Here is a 23,492-nt window from a genome sequence, read left to right as displayed (position 1 = left end):
CAATAATTTATACAAATAGAGTGTTAATTTCCAGTTTAAATATTATAATATTAAATTAATAATATTTTTATTATTTTTGTTATTTAATTTTTTTATAATTATTTTACATTACAAATATAATTTAATCTATATTAATTTAATTTATAACTATGATGTATGTAGTGTTTCTATTTTGTAATAAAAAATAATTAAAGACAAAAATACAATCAAGAAGTAGTTGATCTACTATGTATAATAAATAATTTATTTTCTCGGTATAAATAAGTTGATTTTTTTTTAGTTATTTATATTCAATTTAAAAAATGGTTATTTTGTCTATTTTTTTGTGGGAAGATTAATTGGGGCTGCCAAACAAGTAATATGTCTTTAACTTAGGGATGGTAACGGGTAATGTACTCTCAAAAATTACCCAACTCAAATTCAAACTCGATTAATATTTTTAAAACTCGAATTCATCTCAAATCATATTAAAATTTATTATCAACCAAACTCATTCAAATTCGATTATTATTATCCAAATAATACCTAAACCATTTAATTTTATATATTTTAGTTAATAATTTATATAGAAATTTATTTTTTATTAATAATTTATATTTTAAAAATCAATAATTTCATAAAATATTTAAATTCTATTTTATTTAAAATAAAAATATAAAATTTATAAATATTATTATAAAAAACATATATTTTATATTTAATTAAATATTTATATAAATGAGTTCGAGTAATAAATATCTAATATGTAAAACCTTTATTCGAACTCGTTATAAATAATATTTTTTAAACTCAAACCCAATTATATACTATTAAAATTCGTCGTATTAGAGTTTAATCATTTGGATACCCAAAAAAACTTTATCTATTGCCATTCTTACTTTAGCCATCCAATCAATTGTTTAATATAGTAAGTTGAATCATAAAAAGGAATAACATTAATATAACTATAAAATTATTTTATTTATGACTTAGAAGTCATAAATTTAGTCAAGAAATAATCTTTTTATAAAACAATATAAGATTGCAAATGAAGATCTAGATGGATAAAGCCAAACAATATTTGAAAAATTCTGTCCGATAATTAATGGACAAAAGAACAAAATATTATATATATATAAAAACAACGAGAAAACAGAAATCATTTTGTGAGATTCCATTTGCATTTTGCTCGACTTTTGGAATCAAACGATTTTTATAATTTTAAGTTTTATGACCAATAAATTTATAACTTTACGTTCAAGTGTAAACATGCCAAATTTTTACTAAAAAAACAAATTATTATTTTTTAGAAATAAAAATTTTAAGTTTCTTTTTAAAAAAATTATTTTTTTTTCCGGAAATCGAACTTACCTACTAATTAACCGAATCGTTTTAAAATGAAATCAAAACCATTCATGAACCGGATTGAACCCAGAATTAGACCACCTAGAACCCAAATCGGTTGGAACTGCCTTCACCCAATCTAGTGCTAATTTGATTCCCTTTCCAACCATGAATCACCGATTCCAACCTAGACTGATCCGATGGCTAAGATTAGGTGCATGTTTGGCATTGTGTTTAGAAAGTTGAAACTGCATTTCTGAATAAAAGCATTATTTTATATGCTTTTGAAAAAAATAGTTCGAGAAAATTTGTTTTATTATTTTAATGTTTTTATTACTGAAACTTATCAAATATTTTAAATTATTTTTTAATATTATCTAACTGGTATGTTTAAAAAAGTAATTTTCTTAACAACGTTTCAACAGCAATACTAAATGTATTAATTGAAATCATTAAAAATTATTTTTAAGTTAAAAATAACATATTTTAATTATAAAAAATAAAAAAAAAAGATTAAATAGTTTCCAAATTTTTTTTTTACAGTATTTGAAAGAATTATTTAAAAAAAAAAAAAATTAAAGCGCAATTCAAAACAGGCTTTATGTGAGAATGGATCAAAATAAGAGAAGGGAAAGATGTAGCAATAACCATTGTTGGTTGGCTTTGTGCTTCCAAGATGAAGGAGCTTATTTATAGTCATATAATTTAGATATGGCAACTGATAGATTACTAGCAAAACTTATCATATTTGAAAGTAATTAATAATTTTAATATCTGAATACATACTAAATCTGATTAAAATTTATTTTAGAATACACATACTCATCTTAAACTTGATTAACATTATTCGGATACAACTCGTATCCTTTTAGTTTTATATATGTTTTAATTATAATAATATATAAAAATAAATTTTTATTAATAATTTATATTTTAAAATGTTAAAAATCTTATAAAATATTTAAATTATTTTTATTTAAATAATATTTTAAAATTTTACAAACATTATTATAATATATTTTTATATTTAATTAATTATTTATATAAATAAATTTAGATAATTGATGTTGCCCCTAGATATTGGATTTGACTAAGTTGAGGGTCTCTTGAAAATCAAAGAACGGGTGAGGGCAGGTAGTGGTTGGCAATCACTCTGACGCTCAAGTCAGTAACCAGATTATGGATTGGTTATTTTGTATATTATGAGTGAAAAGTATTGCTTGCATACCTATTTCTGAAGCTTTACTTTGTTTTTATAGTGATTGGAATGAAATCTTGACTAGATCTTCGCCGATTCTCTATTTAAGTTGTAATGGTATTCATCCTTAGATTATGCTGGGAATTAGGTATGATTAGCAGTGTGGTCGGTGGTGCAGTTTTTGTTTGGTCTAAGCTTGAGGAGAATACCAATCTTTTCGATCCTTTCCGATCTCTTCGAATGGTTTGGAACACCCTTTGGGCTCTTCTCAGAGCTTGGTTTCTTTGGCTATCGGTCTTTGAGGTTGGTCAGGGGAACTCTATCAAGTTCCAAGCTTCGAAAGGGCAGGCTGTCCGGTTCTGAGCTCAAATGGGTGAGCTCTAGCTGAGTTGGTTCACTAGCCTTTTATATCAATAATAGATAATCAATATATATAATCTGAATATTTCATAAATGTGAATCTATTTCATATCTAATTATATATTATATATATTTATTTCAATAAATTTAATAAAATGGAATAAATAAAAATATCCATCCATGGTCATCTAATAAAGTTTGAATTTAAAACTTGCTTTTGAAGTCCTGTGCTCGGATTTTTTATTGTGCAATTGCTCTAACAGTGCTCTGATTATTCTAGTATATATGGCAGACTTGAAAACAGGAATATGTTATTATATATTAAAGTCAATATCTAGATGGATCAATTGAGTGCAAATACACTTCTTTTAAGATTATTCATTTTGGTGGGACAGAGGGAAAAGGTTACATTTCGTTATGGCTGTGTACGGTTCTTGAATGAATTAAATCGAATCGATAGATATAGTATCGAATTAAAATTATTTTGATATTTTAATTTTTTTTATTCGGTTTTGATTTTTCACTAAAAATCAAACCAGAATCATATAGAAATCAAACTGAAAGCTGAATTTATACATTTTTTTAGATGTATTATATACTTTTAATATAATTATATATATAAGATAATAATATATTTATAATTAATAATTATAAAAATAATTTAATGTATTTATGACTAAAATTATTAAGAAAGTATAAAAAAATTATAAAATATAAAATAATTAATATATTTAATTCATAATTTTATATATTTAATTCATAATTATATATATATATTCTTAATTATATTTGTATGTTATAGTAAAATATTATATGATTAATAAATAGTTAAAATATATATTATTTGATATATTTATACTATTATATTATATAATATATTTAATTCTAAATTATATATGCACCTTATAGTTAAAGATTATATAATTTAAAAATAGCTAAAAGATATATTATATAATACATTATGTATTAATAACCCAATTTAAAATTTAAATGCTAATTCAAGTATGACTTTTTAAATAAATAATTACATAAAATTATTTTAAAAACTGATAATCGAACCGGAATAATACCGAACCAAACCGAAACTGAAGAATCGAGAATCGTACCGAACTGAAACCAAAACAATGAAGAATTGAACTAGAATCGTATCGAAATTTAGGCTCAGTTTCTGTTCCTAGACAAATTCTGAACTGAACCGGAATAGAACACCTCTACCTCTCGTTATAGCTTACCGAATATAATCGATATATTATATCTCCATTAAATCCAAAAGTTAAATCATAAAATATTTTGATAAAAAAATTAAGATTTTGTTTGCTTCACGGAATTTTTTTTTTTTTTAAATTTTCTCATTTTCTGGCGTTTAAAGTAGTCAGAAAAATTGATTAACAGAAAATATTTTTCTAGTCCAAGGAAAACTAAGACATTTAAAAAAAATGACTTAATTTTTAAAAGAAAAAGTCATTTTCGTTTTTTAAACTTTAATAATCTTATTAAAATGTGACCACACTTATATATGTATAAAATAAATATATATTATTAATTTAACATTGCAACCAAATAACAAAAAATATTTTCATGAAAATTATTTTTAAAAAAAAATATTTTTTATTTTTCATATATAAGTCATTTTCCGTGAAATAAATGGAGTCTAAGTCATAAAATGGGGTAACATTTTTTCTATCAATATCCTCTATTTAAAAATTGTCACGACTCGAACCTATGGGCCGGATCAGCACTAGGACCTGGGTCGGCATAAAACCCCCGAGACCCATGGTAAGCCTTACTAATCCCAAATCCATAATCAGGGCCAAAAACTGAAGCCCATCATGCAAATAAAATAAAATAAAATAAAATAAAATATTATATTATATTTTTATTCGGGTCAACTCAACCCGATGACTATTAAAATCTAAAGTCATGAGAGCCCAGCTCAATCTTGAATCAATCAAATATAAACTATATAATTATCACAGAAATTTTTATTTATTGATATCAAAAACTTAAATTAACATAGTCTCCAACAAAACCCATGCTACTGCTAATACATGTGAAATTCTAGATTTCGAGTTTAGAAATAATAAAACAAATAAATAACTGTTAATAAACCTGCGAGGAAGAGAGCAGGCTACTCTGAAAAGGAACTCCTCTTGTATCCTAGAAAAAATATGGTGAACAGGAGTGATTCTTCGACTCATAGAGTAAGATATTGATTTTACATACAATTTCCATAACTATTTAATTCTAATGCATCTTTAAAAATGAAATGCAATCTTTATACAAGCCATACAGATCAGGTTAAATCATATCAAAAATAATCTAGAGCACCCACACACCCGTATCAAATCCATACTCTCATATACATATATAGGAAGCTAATCCCCTACATAACTCTCTTAATTCCAACCTCTACCAGCGAGACCAACTCAAAGCCAGTCTTTCTCTTATTATCAAAATGTGAGGACCAACGAGATCAACTCAAAGCCGTGCCTATCCCGACTTATCCATAATAAGGATCGGGTCCAAGCGAGTTAAGCTCCAGCCGCGTCTACCCGTCCTACCCATATCCTTATACACCACATACATACCAACACACCCACACACAGCTCAAGATTGTCATAACACAACAACCAAGGCAATATCATCAAGTATAAATGCAAAATAGGGCATGCCTAATATTTAACTACATACATATATGTATAAGTGATTCATGAGCATGTCTGAAATATAATAATATTGAAATTATAAATAAAATCAATATTCACTCACTTATTGACTAGAAATTGCTGCGCTGGCTAAGGAAAGAAGGATGGATGACCCTGATCACCTAGATAATTATGTTATAAATTTATTAGTGCTAACCCAAATAAAAAATTTTAAAGAAATAAGGACACCCTAATTTATGCCAGAAATTCGGCAGAATCTCCTCTGTACCTAAGACTACCCAACCTGCAAAGTGTTCAAATCACATTTCTAAAATCAACCCATATCTCATCAATAACACATGGCCCCTCTTGAGCCCTCCAGTCAAATCAAAACCCACAAAATCAGATAATTCAGCTATAAGTCTTAAAACTAACATTCTGCAAAAATATCTAAATTAGCTCTAAAAATTCTAAAATTATGCCCTGAGCCCTTTATCAATATTACCAAGCTAATACAGAAGGAATTATAATTTGTTAACTATCCACAAATATTTTATAGATTTTTAATCTAAACCCAACACTAAAAAAATGAAGAAACTTAAGGTTCAAGTTTACCTACGTCAATTCTGACGCTTGGAACGCTTACGGGACGTCTGAAAATGGTGGGATAGCCTATAACTTTGACTCGGTTCCAAAGCAGTTCCGGTAGCTTATCTGCTCGGCTCAAAATTGCAAATCCGGGCGACGGTCAAATTTCTTTGAAACGAAGATACCTACGTAAAGCTCACAATACCAAGAGTTAGAATAAAATTATTATAAAATGAAATAAACTTATTTGAAGCTCAAAAAAATACTAAGAAACCCATGGGACCCACTGAAATTTTAATGTCCAAAAAATTTCAAATTAATGTCGATGCGAAGCCCTCGACGAGTAGAGCATGCTGGTGGTCTCAGATTTTTGGTAAGATTTATGGTTTGAAAGAGATTTAGTCCAAAAATTAAAATGGGCTAAAACTTTTGAAACTTGATTTGTACAAACCAGGAAACGATATCACTTAAACGTGGCATCTATACGATGCCCATGAAGAGAGGAACATTTTGATACTAAGAACACTAAAAACGGTGATCGAAGGAGAAAGTTATGGCTAGAAAAGAAAAAGAAAAAAAATGAAGAGAGAGCGACAGAGAGAGAAAGTGTGTTGGGGGGGGGGGCACGCAAACAGCTTTTTAAAGCTTTTTTTTCACTTAAAAAGTAAAATTGCAAATAGATCCTTCAACTATAATGGATTTTTCAACTAAATCTTTTTTTTTTTGCATAATAATAATAATAATAATAATAATAATAATAATAATAATAATAATAATAATAATAATAATAATAATAATTTAATATACAATAAATAATTTTTAAAAAATATTTAAATACCAAGGAAAAATTATAAAAGTTATATTTTAAAAGTTTAGGTTATTACAAAAATCAAAATTAATAAATTTAAATTAATTTATTTTTATTAATCTTTATACTTGAAGTAAAAGAATTTAATTTTTTAATTTAAAAAATTTATTTTAAAAAAATTAAATATAATTATATAAAAATTTAATTAAATTTTTTTATTTTAAATAATTTATTCCAAAGAAAATTATAAAATTTAATTTTAAAATTTGCTTTTAAATTTCACTCGGACCTTTTTTTTTCAATTGCTCCAAACAATGTCCCATTTTTTTAGTATATATGGGACACTAGAAACAGGAATATGATATTAAATTACAAAGTCAAGTCTTGATGGATCAATTAAGTCATAAAATGGCGACAATTGATAATGGTAAACACACAAAAAACTTATTCATTATAAAGTCAAAGACACGTTATGTATAATAAAATACATATATTAAATAGATGGAATCTATATATATGTACTTTGAGTTCATAATAGACTAAATTTATGTAAGTTTTTCTCAATAAACGCAGGAGCGGACGAATATATAGGTCCCCATTTTATTTTCTTAAAAAATAGATATATATGTACTAGTTATTTTTAGGGATGACAACGGATCGAATATTTACGGATACCTAATTTGACCGAACCTTAATATGATAAGTTTATGTAGTACATAATTGGTTTTAGAATATATTTGACTTTTAGATATAATACTCATGACGAGTTCAGGTTTTATGTGCTGCTATTCGATATCAGGATCCGTTTATATAAATAATTAATTAAATATAAAATATATATTTTTTATAATAATATTTATAAATTTTTATATATTATATTTTAAATAAATAGAATTTAAATATTTTATAGAATATTAAGTTTTTAAAATATAAATTATTAATAAAAATATTTTTATTTAGATTATTAATTAAAATATATAAAATTAAAAAGGTTCGAATAATGACAATCGGATTTATGATAGGTTCAGATAATTAAGAATAAATTTTAATCATATTTAACATAAATTCGGGTAGCGATATTATTAATTGGATTTGTATTTAAATAGAGTGATTTTTACGGGTTCTGATCTTGCTTCCTTGCAGCTAGAAGGTCCTTATAGCCCACTCATGCAAGAGGGTTTTTTTTTTTTTTTAATCGAAGAACATGACCTTTTGCCTCCATGAAATAGTTTTAGTGCAGAGTAGATTAAATTCTTGCTTAAATCGGATATAACCACGTTGACTCAAAATATAAATATAAAGAATTTACATATTTAATAAGTGAGTTTCACAATATATCTTATATTTTAAATTCATGATAAATAGAATTTAGACAATAAAAATTCACCACAAAATAATCCCAATATACATAATTCCTTAATTAGGGCAAAGCAAACCATCAAAATTCAAAAGTCAAAAACTTTTCCAGAGGAGCCTCTAAATTTTTTATATTCTATCTTGTATTCTTATATATTTATACTAGATTTTCTACTAAATATTTTAAATTTTAGATAGAGGATATGAGATATCTACTGATTTGGGTGTAGTGTGAATTTTTTTTTATTAAAATTTTCTAATTATTTAAAATTAGTAAATATATAATTTATTAAAAATAATAAATATTAATTACTGTTTGAAAAAACTGTAATTTATAACTTTTATTAATTGTATAACCACTGAAATTTTAGCCCCTTCAAATATATTATCTTACGTCGGTCCATGGGTAAACATCAAGGATGAGGGATTTTTTTAAATCGGTTTTCTATAAAATCAAAACATTAGTATATAAGATTTATATATTTAATAAATTATATATATATTAATGTATTAATTAAATTTTTAAGTCTTTTCACTTTTGTGTGGTATGAAATGTAAATAAATCAAATTCTACATAAGTTATATCAATTTAATTTATAAAATTTTTAAATTTTATTTAATATATCTTTAGTCCAGTCGAGTTTTTAACATTACTACTGAAACTTTTATTAAGAAATTTATTTTTTTAAATATTATTTAAAGAGTATTAAAAAATAATTTAAATTAAATTTAATAAATTTTAATTATAATAACATTAACGTAACAAAACAGTTTTTTTTTCAAATAATTTTTTTTCAACAGTATTTAAAATAATACTTTTATTTCAAAAAATAGTTTTAGTTTCTGAAACTCAATACAAAAAAACCCTTATTTTATACAAACTTTTTATTGTAAACACTCAAATAGATTTAGTCAAGTCGAGTTAAAATTTCAAATTTATTTATTTTATAAAGGCCGCCCCAATTCGAGGTAAGGACATATGCATATCATCAAGTGATTACAATAGAGTTTATAAATCGTTTACTTAGTAAGGCTGGAATTCTCAACCTAATGGAGCATTGATTAAGCCTTATAGAGCAAGTAGGATATTTAACAATTTTTTTTTTTACAGAGACTCACACTGCTAAACAACAAAGGGTATGTATCTCCAGACTTCCAATATTAGTTATTCAACACTTCATTAGTAGATGCAACCATTTTATTAACTAGAAACAAAGCAACTGTTACAATTGATAAATCGAGTAAGAGCCACGGAAGTTGCAAAACAAGTTGAAACGATTTCAGCATCCCTAGCTAGCAATTAAAAAGCACTTGTTTTATCTCATTGCAAAGGATGAACCCATAAGATCCTTTTCCACTACGGACACCAAATCGTTAATGTTATCAGAATTCCTCATGTTGCACCTGGAGCGAATTTCCCCTTGTGCGCCTGTCAACACCTCCACACTCCCCATTTTGGTCATGGCAACAGCGAAGCTCTGGAAGAACAATAGTTGGTTAGCAGCAAAACTAATAACAACACCCCTTGTCCTAAGATCTTCAAACAAATCTTGGTCTGAGGTAAACACGCCCTGGCGGTTCATGAGATCAACGAAGTACAAATTGTCAAATCTGAAAGGGGATCGAATATCCAACGAAGTTGCAGCGTTGAAGGTTGGAGCAGGACAAACTTGCCTAAGAATGTTGAAGAATGAAATTTCCATAGTAGGATCTCTATTAGGAAAAAGACGTTCACTGAAAGAGCTGCAATGGGCGATGCCAATGGTGTGGGCACCTGAGAGGGCTACAGCGTCAATTGCATTCATGCCTTTTCGAGCAAACTTGGTAATTATTTCAGTTGTTCTAGCAAAAGGAGCCACCAGGTCTTCAAATGTTTGATTTGGTCTTGGGAACGTTACTCCATCTCGCCTTCCCAAAGGGACTGCATAATCAGGCCCACCTGTCTGTAATAAGAATATTAGTGAGCAATAGTAAAAATATATATAGCGGTGAGCAATAAAAGAAAGAAGAAAAGGAGTCGTGAGTTACATAGAAGACGGAATCACGAGCAGCGAGTGTGAGAATATCAGAACAAGAGACGACTGGGCCACACTGCGAGTGGACAATCTGGCGGAGAGTTTCCATGATCTGAAATGACTCTGGTCTCAAGCTCAAGTTGGGAAGTTCAGTTCTCTCGATTGATTTATCTAGCAATACCGATCCATCGCATCCCTGTTTAAATTTAATTTAATTTATTCAAAAACATCCAATATTAATATCCCATTTCAGAAACAGCAAGAATCACAGAGAATCAAGACTGAGAGAGAGTCACCTGAACAAAGCAGTCGTGAGCGTGGAGACGAAGCAAACCAGCTGCTTGCCCCACGTCCCTGCTGAAAACTTGCAGCAGATAACTTCTCACAAGAACTTCAACTTGAGGACATATATATCTGTAGAATCTATAAGCGAGACCATTCGCTATAGTAACATTAGCTTTGATTTTTGCCCCACTGGCACTAGTGAGGCAAGAAGCCAGTAAGAGAAATGAAATGAAAAGGAGGGGAGTGAAAGATTTAGCAGTAGCCATGGCTGGTTTTTGCATGCATTAGCAGAACCTAGGGTGGCTTATTTATAGCCATTAATGGATTAATTGTTTGGGAGATTATATAACATTTCAAGTCAAGATCTAGAAAGTATCTAGATGGATAATGCCTAAATTGTAAAATGTTTGCTAATGGACAACGTATTTATTCACAAGAAAACAGGAAGAAATTGGCAATTAATACCGAAGGATATATTTATATAATCTAAGCCTACGATTTTTTTTTTTCATCAAATTTATGGAGATCTACGAATCCATCTCCTCCAAGTGGATTTATAATAATTATTAATTTTATAATATTTATTTGAGAAAAGAAATGAGAGATGTGAGGATCTTATTAAAAGTAAACTAATCTCAATTTGGATCGGATCCCACTAATCACCAATCCCGTTATATTTATCCATTAGTCCATAATTAAGAATGATTTTCTGCTTTGATTTTCTGCTTTCACCACCTGGAGTAAAATTCCCTTAAAAAATATACGTACCAAATTATAAAATTGCAATATTTAACTATATTAAGTGATTTTTTTTTCTAAAAATTTTTCTCTTTATAAAATTTCTCTCTACTCACAGTCAAATCTGAGGGAGGGATTGCTTCTTGTTGGTGATAGCCCTTCCCTCCCTCCTTCCCTCCTCTGTGTCTTTTTTCTTTCTTTCTTTATCTTATTTTTGTATTTTAGTTTTTCTGTGTTTTTTTAATAATTCTTAGATATATATCCTTTTAAAAAAATTCTAAAAATGTATTCTCAAGATCTATTCTTATTAATAGATTTTGAGTTTATTAAATTTATCTCATCTTTAGTGGGAGTGTAGAAAAGAGGAAAAAGCTATTGTCTAGGTTTTCTTTTCAACTCTCTAGGAGGTTGCTTAAGGTCCTCAGTGGCTCTCTCCTGCCCTTTAGAGTCTCTTTTCCCTGCCAGTAATGGTGGGTCTTTACGCTCACCACTGTTGGATGTAGTGTACATATTGTTTGGTTGTTATTTGTTTGATGCAAGTCTTGAGGAAAACGAGGAGGGTTCTATTGCTGGAAGACCTCTGTTTAGGTTTGCTGTTGTTGTTTATGTTGGTTTATGTTTGAGGCTATATGCCCATATCCTATGTATGTCCCAAACCAGTATAATTGATCGAAATTAAGACAGCAAGAAACTGGATATTCAACTACTTAAAGCCACTGAAGCTATATATTGATTAAGTTAGTAGCAACCATAACCCATATCGATTAATCAAACAAGATTTACACTAAGGATATGTGGTTCTTTTTTTTTTTTTTTTTTAAGAATAAGAATCAAATTTTTCTTTTTTTTTTTTTTAACTAAAATCAGAATTAAATTTTGATTTTGTTCTAGGTGCCTTTGGTTCGAGTTCGATTCTAATTTTAGTTATAATTTTTATTATGATTTGGTTCGATTCGTGATTAAGACTTAAAATTATAGCATTATTCTGTTTCTTTTAAAATAATAAAAATAATTATATATTTCTAACATCAAAATATCAATAAAAATAGGAGTAACAATATTAAATAACAATGCTAATATTAAAATAAAAATATCAATAAAGTAATATAAATATAATGACTTATTCAATAGAAATACTAAAATTATACCATTAATTATCACATAAAAATATAAGACAATGCCAAATATCCATAATAAATTATATAATATTTCCAATCAAATTATAAAATAATAGTAAATCAACAAGCATAATATAAAATAAAGCTTTACTCACATAATTTAATCCTGTGAAATAACATATTCATAAATTAAATAACTTCATAATATATATCTTAATAAGCATATTTTACTATTTTATGCATATATTTCAATTATATAATTTTTAAGTAGAAGGAATATACTATATGACTAAAAGCTGATGATTTAATTATATAATTAACGACTATAAAGTGATTTAATATATTTGTGATTAAAAATAATAAAAGTTAATATTACTTATAATTAAAGACAAATTAGGTAATATATATATATATATATATATATATATATATATATATATATATATATATATATATATATATATATAAGACAAAAGACTTATTTAGGCCTTTGAAGTTATGCTAAGTAGTCACATAAATTTTTAAACTGTTTCGAGATTCAATTAAACCCTTTAACTTTTAAAAAAGATCAAATAAATTTTTAAAATTTTAAAAAATGTATCAAATAAGTCCTTTAGAACAAATAAACACTTCAACTTTTAAAGTAGATAAAAAAAAAAAAAACTAAACTATCATTTGCCTTTAACATAAATTTATCTAAGGCCGTATACAAAAATCTTCTAGTGCACAGAATCCTTACCAGTAATATTGCATTTCTAATTTATAACATCCTAATAAGTATATGCTGCATCTTAGAGCATATTGATAAGTTGTTTTGTATGAAACGATTGAAAAAGGTTTTCTACATAAACTTTGACGAAAATAATAAATTCATTTTGCTTCTTAAATCATTCGACAACAAACAACTTGTTAATCTACTCTAGGATACAACAGATATATACTAGGATGTTGCAAATCAAATATGTAAATTACTGATGAAAACTCTATACACTAAAAAATTTTCAAGTGGGACTTTGGCTGGATTTATATTAGAGGCAAGTTCAATCTTCTTTTTTTTTATCTAATTTTAAAAGATAAAAGACTTATTTGTTCTCAAAATAGTAAAAGTGCTTAAAACTTGAAGGACTTATTTGACATTTTCAAAAATTTGAAGGGCTTGTTCGGATCTTAAAACACTTTAAAAATTTATATAACTATTTAGCATAACTTTAAGTACCAAAATAGGCCTTTTACCTATATATAATCTTATTAAAACTATATAATATATCTAAAAAATATATAAAACAAACATATGTGTAAAATCAATTCTTTGGTTCAATTTAGTTTTGGTTTGATTTTCGTTCTTTATCAAGAACCAAACCAAAACCATAAAACAAGTTCTGTTTGATCCGGTTCAGTTCAAGACGCCTAGGATCCGTGCACATTCCTAATTTACATAACCAAGATCAATGATATACTCATTTTACGTAAATATTTTAGAGTAGTTTTGCATCTATTTTGCTTTTTAAAAAATTAATTTTATTAAAATACAGAAATTAAATAATAATTTTTCCTTTTTTTCTTAAGCTCTATTGCTTAAAAATGAATTTTTAAATTTGTTTCAAAATTTTAGAGCTTTTACAAGCTTCACACTTTAAAAATAGATTCTAAAATCATTAGAAACAAATTGAATCCATTTATATTTTATCTTTTTAAATTTTAAAGTAAATTTTTTGACACCAAAACGAAAAAAGGAATGGTTTCTGCTTATAAATTGTGAAGCAAATTTTTTGGCACTGAAAATAAAAAGGGATTGTTTTTTGTTTCCATTCGTTTTTAGACTTTGTACGAATTTTTAATATTGAAATTAGCAACTCGTTTTTAAAATCCATTGTTAAATTGAATATACAAATTTAGTTTTTGTTACGTTGCAACCACTTTGCAAATTAAAAATTGAGTTTGTTGCTGTTTGGGCAAAGCGTGATCACCACTTGATTAGTAGATCCAACCACTTTATTAATTAACAAGAAGCAAAGCTATTGTTACAATTGAGAAATCAAGCAAGAACCAAAAGAGTAAGTTGCAAAACAAAAAGTTGAAACGATTTCAGCATCCCTAGCTAGCTAGCAGTTAAATGGAGTTGTTTTATATCATTGCAGAGGATGAACCCATATCCTTTTCCACTACAGACTCCAAATCGTTAATGTTATCAGAATTCCTCACGTTGCACCTGGCACGAATTTCCCCTTGTGCGTCTGTCAACACATCCACTATCCCCATTTTGGTCATGGCAACAGCGAAGTTCTTGAAGAACAAACGCTGTCTAGATGCAAAACTAACAACAATGCCCCTCGTTCTAGGATCTTCAAACAAATCTTGGTCTGAGGTAAACACGCCCTGGCGGTTCATGAGATCAACGAAGTACAAGTTGTCGAATCTGTTAGGGGATCGAATATCCAACCAAGTTGCAGCGTCCGTTTCTGGTGCAGGACAAACTTGCCTGAGTCTATTGAAGAAAGAAATTTCCATGGTAGGATCTCTATTAGGAAAAATTCGTTCTTTGAAAGAATCGCAATGGCCGATGCCAATAGTGTGGGCACCTGAGAGGGCTACAGAGTCAACAGCATTCAAGTTTTTCCTAGCAAACTTGGTAAGTATTTCAGTTGTTTTAGCAAAAGGAGCCACCAGGTCTTCAAATGTTTGATTTGGTCTTGGGAACGTTACTCCGTCTCGCCTTCCTAAAGGGACTGCATAGTCAGGCCCACCTGTCTGTAATAATTGTATCAGTGAAGATTGGTGTTAGTCTCTGGATCGTGAATTCTCGAGTTTGAGTGTAACAGTGACCAACTATATAAGGAAAAAAAGGAATAGTGAGTTACAAAGAAGACAGAATCACGAGCAGCGAGTGTGAGAATATCAGAACAAGAGACGACACGGCCGCACCGTGAGTGGATAATCTGGCGGAGAGCTTCAATGATCTGAAATGATTGTGGTCTCAAGCTCAAGTTGGGTAGTTCAGTCCTCTCGATTGATCTATCAAGCAATACTGATCCATCGCATCCCTGTTTAATTTAATTAAATTAATGTGAGCTTATATATCCCATTTCAGAAACAGCAATGTACAGCCAGAGATCACAGAGAATTAAGAGAGTGTCGATCACCTGAACAAAGCAGTCATGGGCATGGAGACGAAGCAAGCCAGCTGCTTGCCCCACGTCCCTGCTGAAAACTTGCCTCAGATAACTTCTCACAAGAACTTCAACCTGAGGACATATATATCTGTAGAATCCATACGCCAGACCGTTTGCTATAGTAACATTAGCTTTGATTTTTGTCTCACTAGCACTGCTAAGGCAAGAAGCCAGCAAGAGAAAAGAGATGAAAAGGATAGGAGTACTGAAAGATTTAGCAGTAGCCATGGTTGGTCTTTTGCATGTATTGGCAGAACCTGAGGTAGCTTATTTATAGCCATGCAATGGATTAATTGTTTGCAATGTGAAAAACTTAGAAGAATATTATATCATATTATATAATATTTCAAATCAAGATCTAGCTAGAATCTAGATGTTTAATGCCTAAATCGTAAAACGTTCGCTAATGGACAGCATATTTATTCACAAGAAAACAGGAATGGCAAGCCCAATTAATGGTGCTCCTATCGTTATACATATTGTTTTTTTTTTTTAACAGTTAAATTGGCAATTAAATACCCAAAAATATATATAATAATAATTATTAATCCATCTCCTCCCAAGTGGGTTTATAATAATTATTAACTTTATAATATTCATATGAGAAAAGAAATGTGAGCTGTGAGAATCATGAGCTTTAACAAATAAAAAATAAAAATTAGTGCTGCTTGTGCTGTGATTAGTCTTTTCTTTCAACTCTTTGTACCATAGAGTATGAATCATGTATCATTCACATGCCCCTTTGCATTACAATATTCATGATGTTTTTTTTATTTGAAAATTTATTATTTAATCTCCCAGAAATTAGAATAATATATTTATAGTAGACCCTATCATATGAATTCATTATAATTTTAAATAATGTGTCAATTTTAAATTAATTAAATATATACACCCGAATTTATATAAGAATTTTCATTTATTTTTCTTTATATTTCCTTTATTTAGAATATAGAATTTTATAAGAATTTAATTTAATTAAATTTTTTATTAATTCTCATGAAAAAATTTAATTTTTTTATTTTAAAAAAAATCAATTACAATTTTTTAAAAATTTATTTAATTTTTTTTTATAAATTAATTTATTTCAAATGAAGTCATTGAACTTCCTTTTAATCATAACTACTAACTAGAGTTCCATTTGAAACCATAACCAGTTGCCTCCCTGAGGTTTGGCCATCATCATTACCAGAAGATTTAAAAAATTAAAAAAAAAATAGAATTTTGGCCTACTATTCTCATTAAATAATGATTTATGTTAGTTTAATGTTTCATTTATTTCATAAAAAATATATTTTTATATTTTTTAATATTTAAATATTAATAAAATAAATTAATAGAAAATATTTTTTTACCAAAAAGAAAATGAGTCCACCCCCCAAATTGGATTTATAATATTTATATGAGAAATGAAACGTGAGCTTTGAGCATCTTAAATAATGGACTTACCAATCCTATAATATTTATCCATTAGAATATAATTAAGAATTAAATAATTGTTTTTTATTCACAACGTGAGTAGAATTCCCTTAAAAGAATATACTTACCAAATTAGAAAATTGCATTATTTAATTATGTTAAGTCTTTTTTTTATTTTATTATTTATAAATTTTTTTATTTTATAATTAATTTTTAATATTTTAAAAATAGTTTACCATAGACCACCCTTGGCAGGCGCATTGAGGCACTGGGAGGAAGCTTCGTTAGTAGCTATATAATAAGGTTGTGACTAGAGAAATTTTAAGTTGACATGAGATGAATTTAAATTTATATATTTTAATTAATTTTATAAATCTTGATATAAATATTTGATTTAATTATTATTAAACTTGTTATTGAATTTATATTAAATATATTTATATAATAATATTTTATTAAGTGTTTTTTTTTTTATTAAATGTTAGTGCTCTGTTTTTTTCTATTATATGTGGGAGACTTGAAAACTGGAATATATTATATTACAAGTCAAGATCTAGATGGATCAAGTCTTAAATTGGAAGGGTTAAGCATAATTAAGTTGTTGAGCCATTAATTAATGTGCAATTTTTAAAAAAAATTTTTTATAATTTAAATAAATTTTTAAATGTAATGTGAATTTAAATTCTTTTATAATTTAATAAACACTCATAAAAAATAATAATTGAAAAATTACATAAAATAGTGGATAGGATTCACTTTTAAAATACAACCATCAATTTTTAGGAAGATTTGCAGATGTTAAGAGTAAAAATAACGGAATAATAAGTCATCATGTATAAGAGCATATTTATAATTTCAATATGTGAACACACTTTCATTAACTTAAAAAAAAAAAAATCTTTCTAATTTGAACAAAGGAAAAAAAAAAAAAGGAATAGAAAGTATTTTTTGGATAATTTTTATAGCTTTTACATGAATTTTATTTTATATTTCATTTTTATTCTTTAACTTTAATTTGTTACTAAAAAAATTTCTGAATTTTAATTTTATTATATAAAAATCTCTCTAACCTACTATAATGGATTTTTGAAATTTCTTTTTACCACATTTTCTTATACATTTAAAAAGCATTAGCCATTTCAATCACTATCTTGACCTATCATAAAATATCAATATTATGATCTACTTACTAGAAAGGAGGATGATTTATATTTTACGGAAAAGTATAAAGATTTATTTTTTTTTGTAATAACTTGAATTTTAAAAATATAAATTTTATATTTTTATACATTATTCAAATATCATTTTAATATTATCTAACTAAATTATAATTTTGGTAATACGTTAATTTATATATATTTCTAATGTCATTCTTAAACATATTTTGTAAAAATTATTTTAAAAGTTTCAATCTTAAATTTAAATGATTTGTTTTAAAGTTTAATACTGTACTAAGTATTAAAGTATTAATATTATCATGCTTTTATTTATACCTAGATTTTTTTATTATTTATACTTAGTTAAATGAAATATTTAAATATTTAGTAGTAGTATTTAAATTATTAATTGGTTAGATTTTAAGGAAATTTAATTAAAAATTTACTTAATTGTTTTATTGGAATTAGTAATAATAATAATAATAATTATAATAATTATTATTATTAAAAAAAAGAAAAATCACAATTTGGGACGTGAACAGACCACCCCCCCCCCCCTGCTTTTTCTTTCTTTTCTCTTCTTGTTCCCCCATTTTTCTCTTCCCTTTTTTACTTCGGCGAACCACCATCACCATCGGCGAGGTACCGGTCGTCTTCCCTCATGTCAAGGCAACCACCAGGCAGCAACACCACCCAGCAGTAGGCGGTAGAGAGAGAGAGAGAGAGAGAGAGAGAGAGAAAAGAGAGGAGAGGGAGAGAAATCGCATAACAGGGATCCAACTACCCAACACCATTCCGACTGTTTCCAGCAGCCATTTATGGTGATTCCAAGTGCCATGGACTCCTGGGATGACAGACTTTCAGATGGAATCAGTGGCACTCCGTTTGGTGGCCGGAGGAAGGAGAATCGGCAAGGGAAAGTTCAAAAAAACACATATGGATTTTAAGCTTTCCGGCCACTTTTCCATCGATCCAACCGTTGGACTCAGGGCGACGAAATCTTCGAAATGGGACTGGCCCCCTCCGATCAGATACCGTTTGAAAAAGGCGATCATTGGACGGTCCTGATCGCTTGGTGAGATTTTTTGGCATTTTCAATTCTCAAAAATTAAAAATAATTTCATGATAATTATTAACAATTTTTTTGTTTAATTTAAGTGCGATCGGATAAATAATAGCTCACCAATGTCGGGATTGCATTTTCGGTCAGATCCGGCAGTCCATCCTAGAACGTGGCCAATATTATAGTTGATTCTAGCATTTTTAGATGCCTCAGACTCATTTAAAGTATCGGAATCGGCATAGGTAAACTCGAACCCTAAGTATCGAATTTAGAATAAAAATTTATAAAATATTCATGGGTGATTATAAAATTATAATTCTTTTTGTAATAGTCTTATAACCTTATTAAAGACAGCGGGACAAAATTTTAGAATTTTTAGAACTTGTTTGAATGATTTTTGCAGAATATCAATTTTAGGGGCAAAAATATAATTTTTTGATTTTGTGAGATTTGCTTGGATTGGAGGGCCTAGGAGGGGCTATGTGATGTTGATGAGATTTTGACGTGAGATTTGTAATTTTAGAAGTGTTATTTGAACTACCTAGGTACAGGAGAAACTCTATCGGATTTCCGACATGAATTAAGGCGCCTTTTGCCTCTTAAAATTTTTTTTTTTGAACAAGCACTGATAAATTTATAATATAATTATTTAGGTGATCAGGGTCAGCCATCATTCTCATCCAGCCACCGTAGTAGTCGTCGATTAACTAGTGAGCAGATATTCATTTTATTTATAATTTTAATATTATTATATGTTCAAGGTATGCTCATACATTACATATAAATATATGTATGTAGCTAAATACTAGGCATGTTTTATGCTGTATTTTCTTATTTGTAAAAATGGATATGGATGTCACCTTAGAGTAATTTGGAGCTGTGTCCATGTGCCGGCGTGCGTGTGGCATGGTGTAATGGATATGAGTAGGATGGGGCAAATCAGCTTGAGCTAGTCTCGCTTGGGACCCGATCTTTTTTGTGGAAGTCGAGATGAGTATGGCTTTGAGTTGATCTCGCTGACCCCCACATTTAGATTTTTAAGAGAAAGTTCGGCTCGAGTTGATCTCTCTGGCAGATGTTGAAATTAAGAGAGCTGTGTAGGGGATCAACTCCCATATATATATATATGATTGATGTAACACACAGATGTGTGAATGCTCCAAATTATTCTTTGTACAAATATTGATTGAACTTGATTGAATGTGATAATATATGCTGCATTTCATCCTTAGGGATGTATTAACTTTAGATAGTTATAGAAATTATATTTAAAATTAATATCTTACTCTATGAGTTGAACGTTCACTTCTGTTCACCCTATTTTTTCAAGCTATAGAATGAATTCTTTTTCAGAATAACCTGTTTCCTTTTTTACACGTTTATTAGCAGTTATTTATTTAAATTATTATTTTCTGAAATTGTAATCTAGAACTCTGCATGTATGTATTGACAATTGCATTACATTTGTCAGGTACTATGTTAATTTAAGTTTTGGATATTAATAAATGAAAAATTTTATAATAGTTAAATAGTTTGTAAATAATGGCATCAGGGTTGAGATAGGCCCCCTAGTTTTAATTTCTTATAGTTATTGGGTTGGGTTGGCCTGATTAAAGATATAATATTTTATTTTATTTTATTTTATTTGCATGTTGGGCCTCAAATTTTGACCCTGGTAATAGATTTGGGAACAGTAAGTCTTACTACAGGTTTCAGGGGCTTTATGCTAATACAGTTCCTAATACCGATCCGGCTCGTGAGATTTGGTCGTGACATTTTTACTAAAAAGTGTTAAAACTATATTTGTAAACTTCATACTATAACTTAGAGGGATTTCTCAGTCTAAAAATCTCCTATTACAAGTTAAAAAGATTTTTTTTGAAATGAAATTAAAGTTTTAAAATTTTTTAATAACAAATTAAAGTTAAAAAATATAACTGAAACATGACACAAAATTTAGGAACAAATTATAAAAATTACCCCTTATTTTTCTTTCTCTTTTTTCTTGTTTGGATATCTAAAATTTTATAAAAATTTAAATTAATAAATTCTCACAATTAAAATAAAATAATTTTATTAGTTTTAATTTAAAAATGTTCATTTTTAAAATAATAAAAATTAAGTATGATTATGAAAAAAATTTAATTAAATAATTTATTTTAAACAAAGCTATTATGTTTTTAAACAGGGGAATGTGGCTAGCAATTTACTCCGTGGTTGCCAAATCTGTACTGGATTGATGGATGAGACTGATTTAATAAAAAAAAAATTTATACAATTCATCATGGATTGAATTGAATTAGTTGAATAATTAACGAATTTATAAATTTTATTTTATTTTTTTTATTGATTACAGTGGATCAAACACGTGAATTACTAATGCTATCCTCTAAAACAACGCAAAAGTGCAAAGCGCACAATTATTATAAGCTGGACTTCCTACGAGAATAATTTATTAATTATTAAATTAAATATTTATATATAAATTTATATCTTTTTATAAATATTTCTATATAAATATTTAATGTTATAATTATTAAATTAATTTTTATATAAACTCAAATATATATTAAATATTATTTATGTTTTCATAAATTATAGACTAAAAATTTTATTTGTACTTGAACTTGAGCAAAGTAACACATATTCCAAGCATATTTTATAATTTGAATGCTGTATTTTAGTGTAATTTGCTTGATTATATTGTAAACGAGTAAAGGGTGTTATAATTAATATCCAAATTGATTAAAATTTTGATTAAAATTTATTTTTAATTATCTAAACTTGTTCTACGTCCAATTATTATTACCTAGTAAATATTCGAACTCATTTTAATTTTATATATTTTAATTAATAATTTATATAAAAAAATTTTTATTAATAATTTATATTTTAAAAAATTAATAATTTTTACTAATATTTATAAATGAATTTTGTTAAAATCTATAAATTTTAAATATATTTATTGTGAAATCAATTGAATTTGTGGATTCCATTGTTTGATTGGAAATAAAGTATATATATGAATTGATGTTTCAATTTTTCGAGCATATGTTTGGTTGTGTAACTCCATAATTCAAAATGATTATTAAGCTGGTATCATATATTAGTAGACTCATTAATCTAATATAATTTGGAAATTATATATGTAGGAAAAAATTTATAAAAGAGGAAGTTTTATGTAAATTAGAAAATTAAATTGCTCTAGAAAACTAATTTGTAAAATTCATAAATTTTTTTTATATTTTTTTTTCTAATCAAACGATGCATTTAGCTTAAATCCAAACATAGCCTAAAGCCATTAACAAAATCTGTTAATTTTATAGCAATCGTTAAGTAAAATGTTCTCTTTTTCTTTTTTAATAAATATGATTTTTCTAATTCATAAATAACAACAAAAAAACCATTAATTATAAGATGAAATAAAGATATATAAATTTAAATCTATATTTTTTATTTATATGTATAAATATTTATTTATATTTTTATTAATTATTCATGAATGAACAAGACAAATCATGTTTATTGATTATAAAAAAAAAATTATAATAGTTCAAAAATATAAATACAAGTATATAATAGTCATACTTAACTAAGGAAATTTACTTAAGTGGCACTGAAATCATCTCTAACAGTGTTAGATTTTGAAGTCAGCTCCCCAATCAAAGCCATAAAAATGTCCAACTCAACCTGGAAATTGCATGCGCATTGTTAATAATAGATAAATATCACACCAATCATTTAATTTTATGAGTAATTTTTTTTTATAAAAAATTTTAAAATTTTAATTTTTTTAATAAAATTTATAAAATTTTAATTTAATTTTATAAAAATTACTATAATGAAAAATTAAAATTTTCCAAGTTAACTTATGATTTGTCAATTATTTTACAAATAAAATTATTTTATTTTATTAGTTCATTAAAAAAATAGATAGATACATAAAATACATTCAACTATCTCTTTCACTGTGAAAACTAGTGAAACAATATAGTACTTTTTCATTATTCTCATTTTTTTTATTCAACTCTCTTCCATGTTACGTCAGTATCTTTTAACGGAGAGAGGATAAAAAGTTATCATTTACTAACGGTATAAACTTTAAGCTATTATTTTATCACAAAGTAAATTATAGATCTTAACATAAAAAATAGTGAAACAACGTGGTATTTTTTTTATAATTCCTTCTTAAAATAACATGGTACTCGGTGAATGATTATTGTAATGTTGTTTCACGGGAGAAAATAAA

General features: G+C 27.0%; 2 protein-coding genes across 2 annotated transcripts; both read right to left on the bottom strand.

The window, feature by feature from the left end:
• Positions 1–9,590: 9,590 nt before the first annotated feature.
• Positions 9,591–10,859, bottom strand: LOC110641938 (peroxidase 12-like). Its single transcript, XM_021793835.2, has 3 exons — positions 10,590–10,859; positions 10,307–10,489; positions 9,591–10,221 (listed from the first exon to the last, which is right to left on the bottom strand). The coding sequence occupies exons 1-3, from the start codon at positions 10,857–10,859 to the stop codon at positions 9,595–9,597; spliced, it is 1,080 nt and encodes a 359-aa protein (XP_021649527.2). The 3' UTR covers positions 9,591–9,594.
• A 3,699-nt stretch (positions 10,860–14,558) lies between these two features.
• On the bottom strand, positions 14,559–15,838 carry LOC110641935 (peroxidase 12-like). The gene is made up of 3 exons (XM_021793834.2): positions 15,575–15,838; positions 15,293–15,475; positions 14,559–15,182 (listed from the first exon to the last, which is right to left on the bottom strand). Exons 1-3 carry the CDS (start codon positions 15,830–15,832, stop codon positions 14,559–14,561), a joined length of 1,065 nt encoding a protein of 354 aa, XP_021649526.2. The 5' UTR covers positions 15,833–15,838.
• Between the last annotated feature and the right edge of the window lie 7,654 nt (positions 15,839–23,492).

The sequence above is a fragment of the Hevea brasiliensis genome, chromosome 16 (genome assembly GCF_030052815.1).
Source record: "Hevea brasiliensis isolate MT/VB/25A 57/8 chromosome 16, ASM3005281v1, whole genome shotgun sequence".
NCBI classification, from domain to species: domain Eukaryota; kingdom Viridiplantae; phylum Streptophyta; class Magnoliopsida; order Malpighiales; family Euphorbiaceae; genus Hevea; species Hevea brasiliensis.
This window is presented reverse-complemented; position numbering and strand designations above follow the sequence as displayed.

What these genes read in the sequence shown, in the direction of transcription:
- LOC110641938 (XM_021793835.2), bottom strand. Translation starts at nt 10,859, where the DNA reads ATGCAAAAACCAGCCATGGCTACTGCTAAATCTTTCACTCCCCTCCTT. An exon ending in CTCACGACTGCTTTGTTCAG is followed by an intron (nt 10,490 to 10,589) that starts GTGACTCTCTCT and finishes AAATTTAAACAG; the next exon opens with GGATGCGATGGATCGGTATT. An exon ending in CTCGTGATTCCGTCTTCTAT is followed by an intron (nt 10,222 to 10,306) that starts GTAACTCACGAC and finishes TTCTTATTACAG; the next exon opens with ACAGGTGGGCCTGATTATGC.
- LOC110641935 (XM_021793834.2), bottom strand. Translation starts at nt 15,832, where the DNA reads ATGGCTACTGCTAAATCTTTCAGTACTCCTATCCTTTTCATCTCTTTT. An exon ending in CCCATGACTGCTTTGTTCAG is followed by an intron (nt 15,476 to 15,574) that starts GTGATCGACACT and finishes TAAATTAAACAG; the next exon opens with GGATGCGATGGATCAGTATT. An exon ending in CTCGTGATTCTGTCTTCTTT is followed by an intron (nt 15,183 to 15,292) that starts GTAACTCACTAT and finishes CAATTATTACAG; the next exon opens with ACAGGTGGGCCTGACTATGC.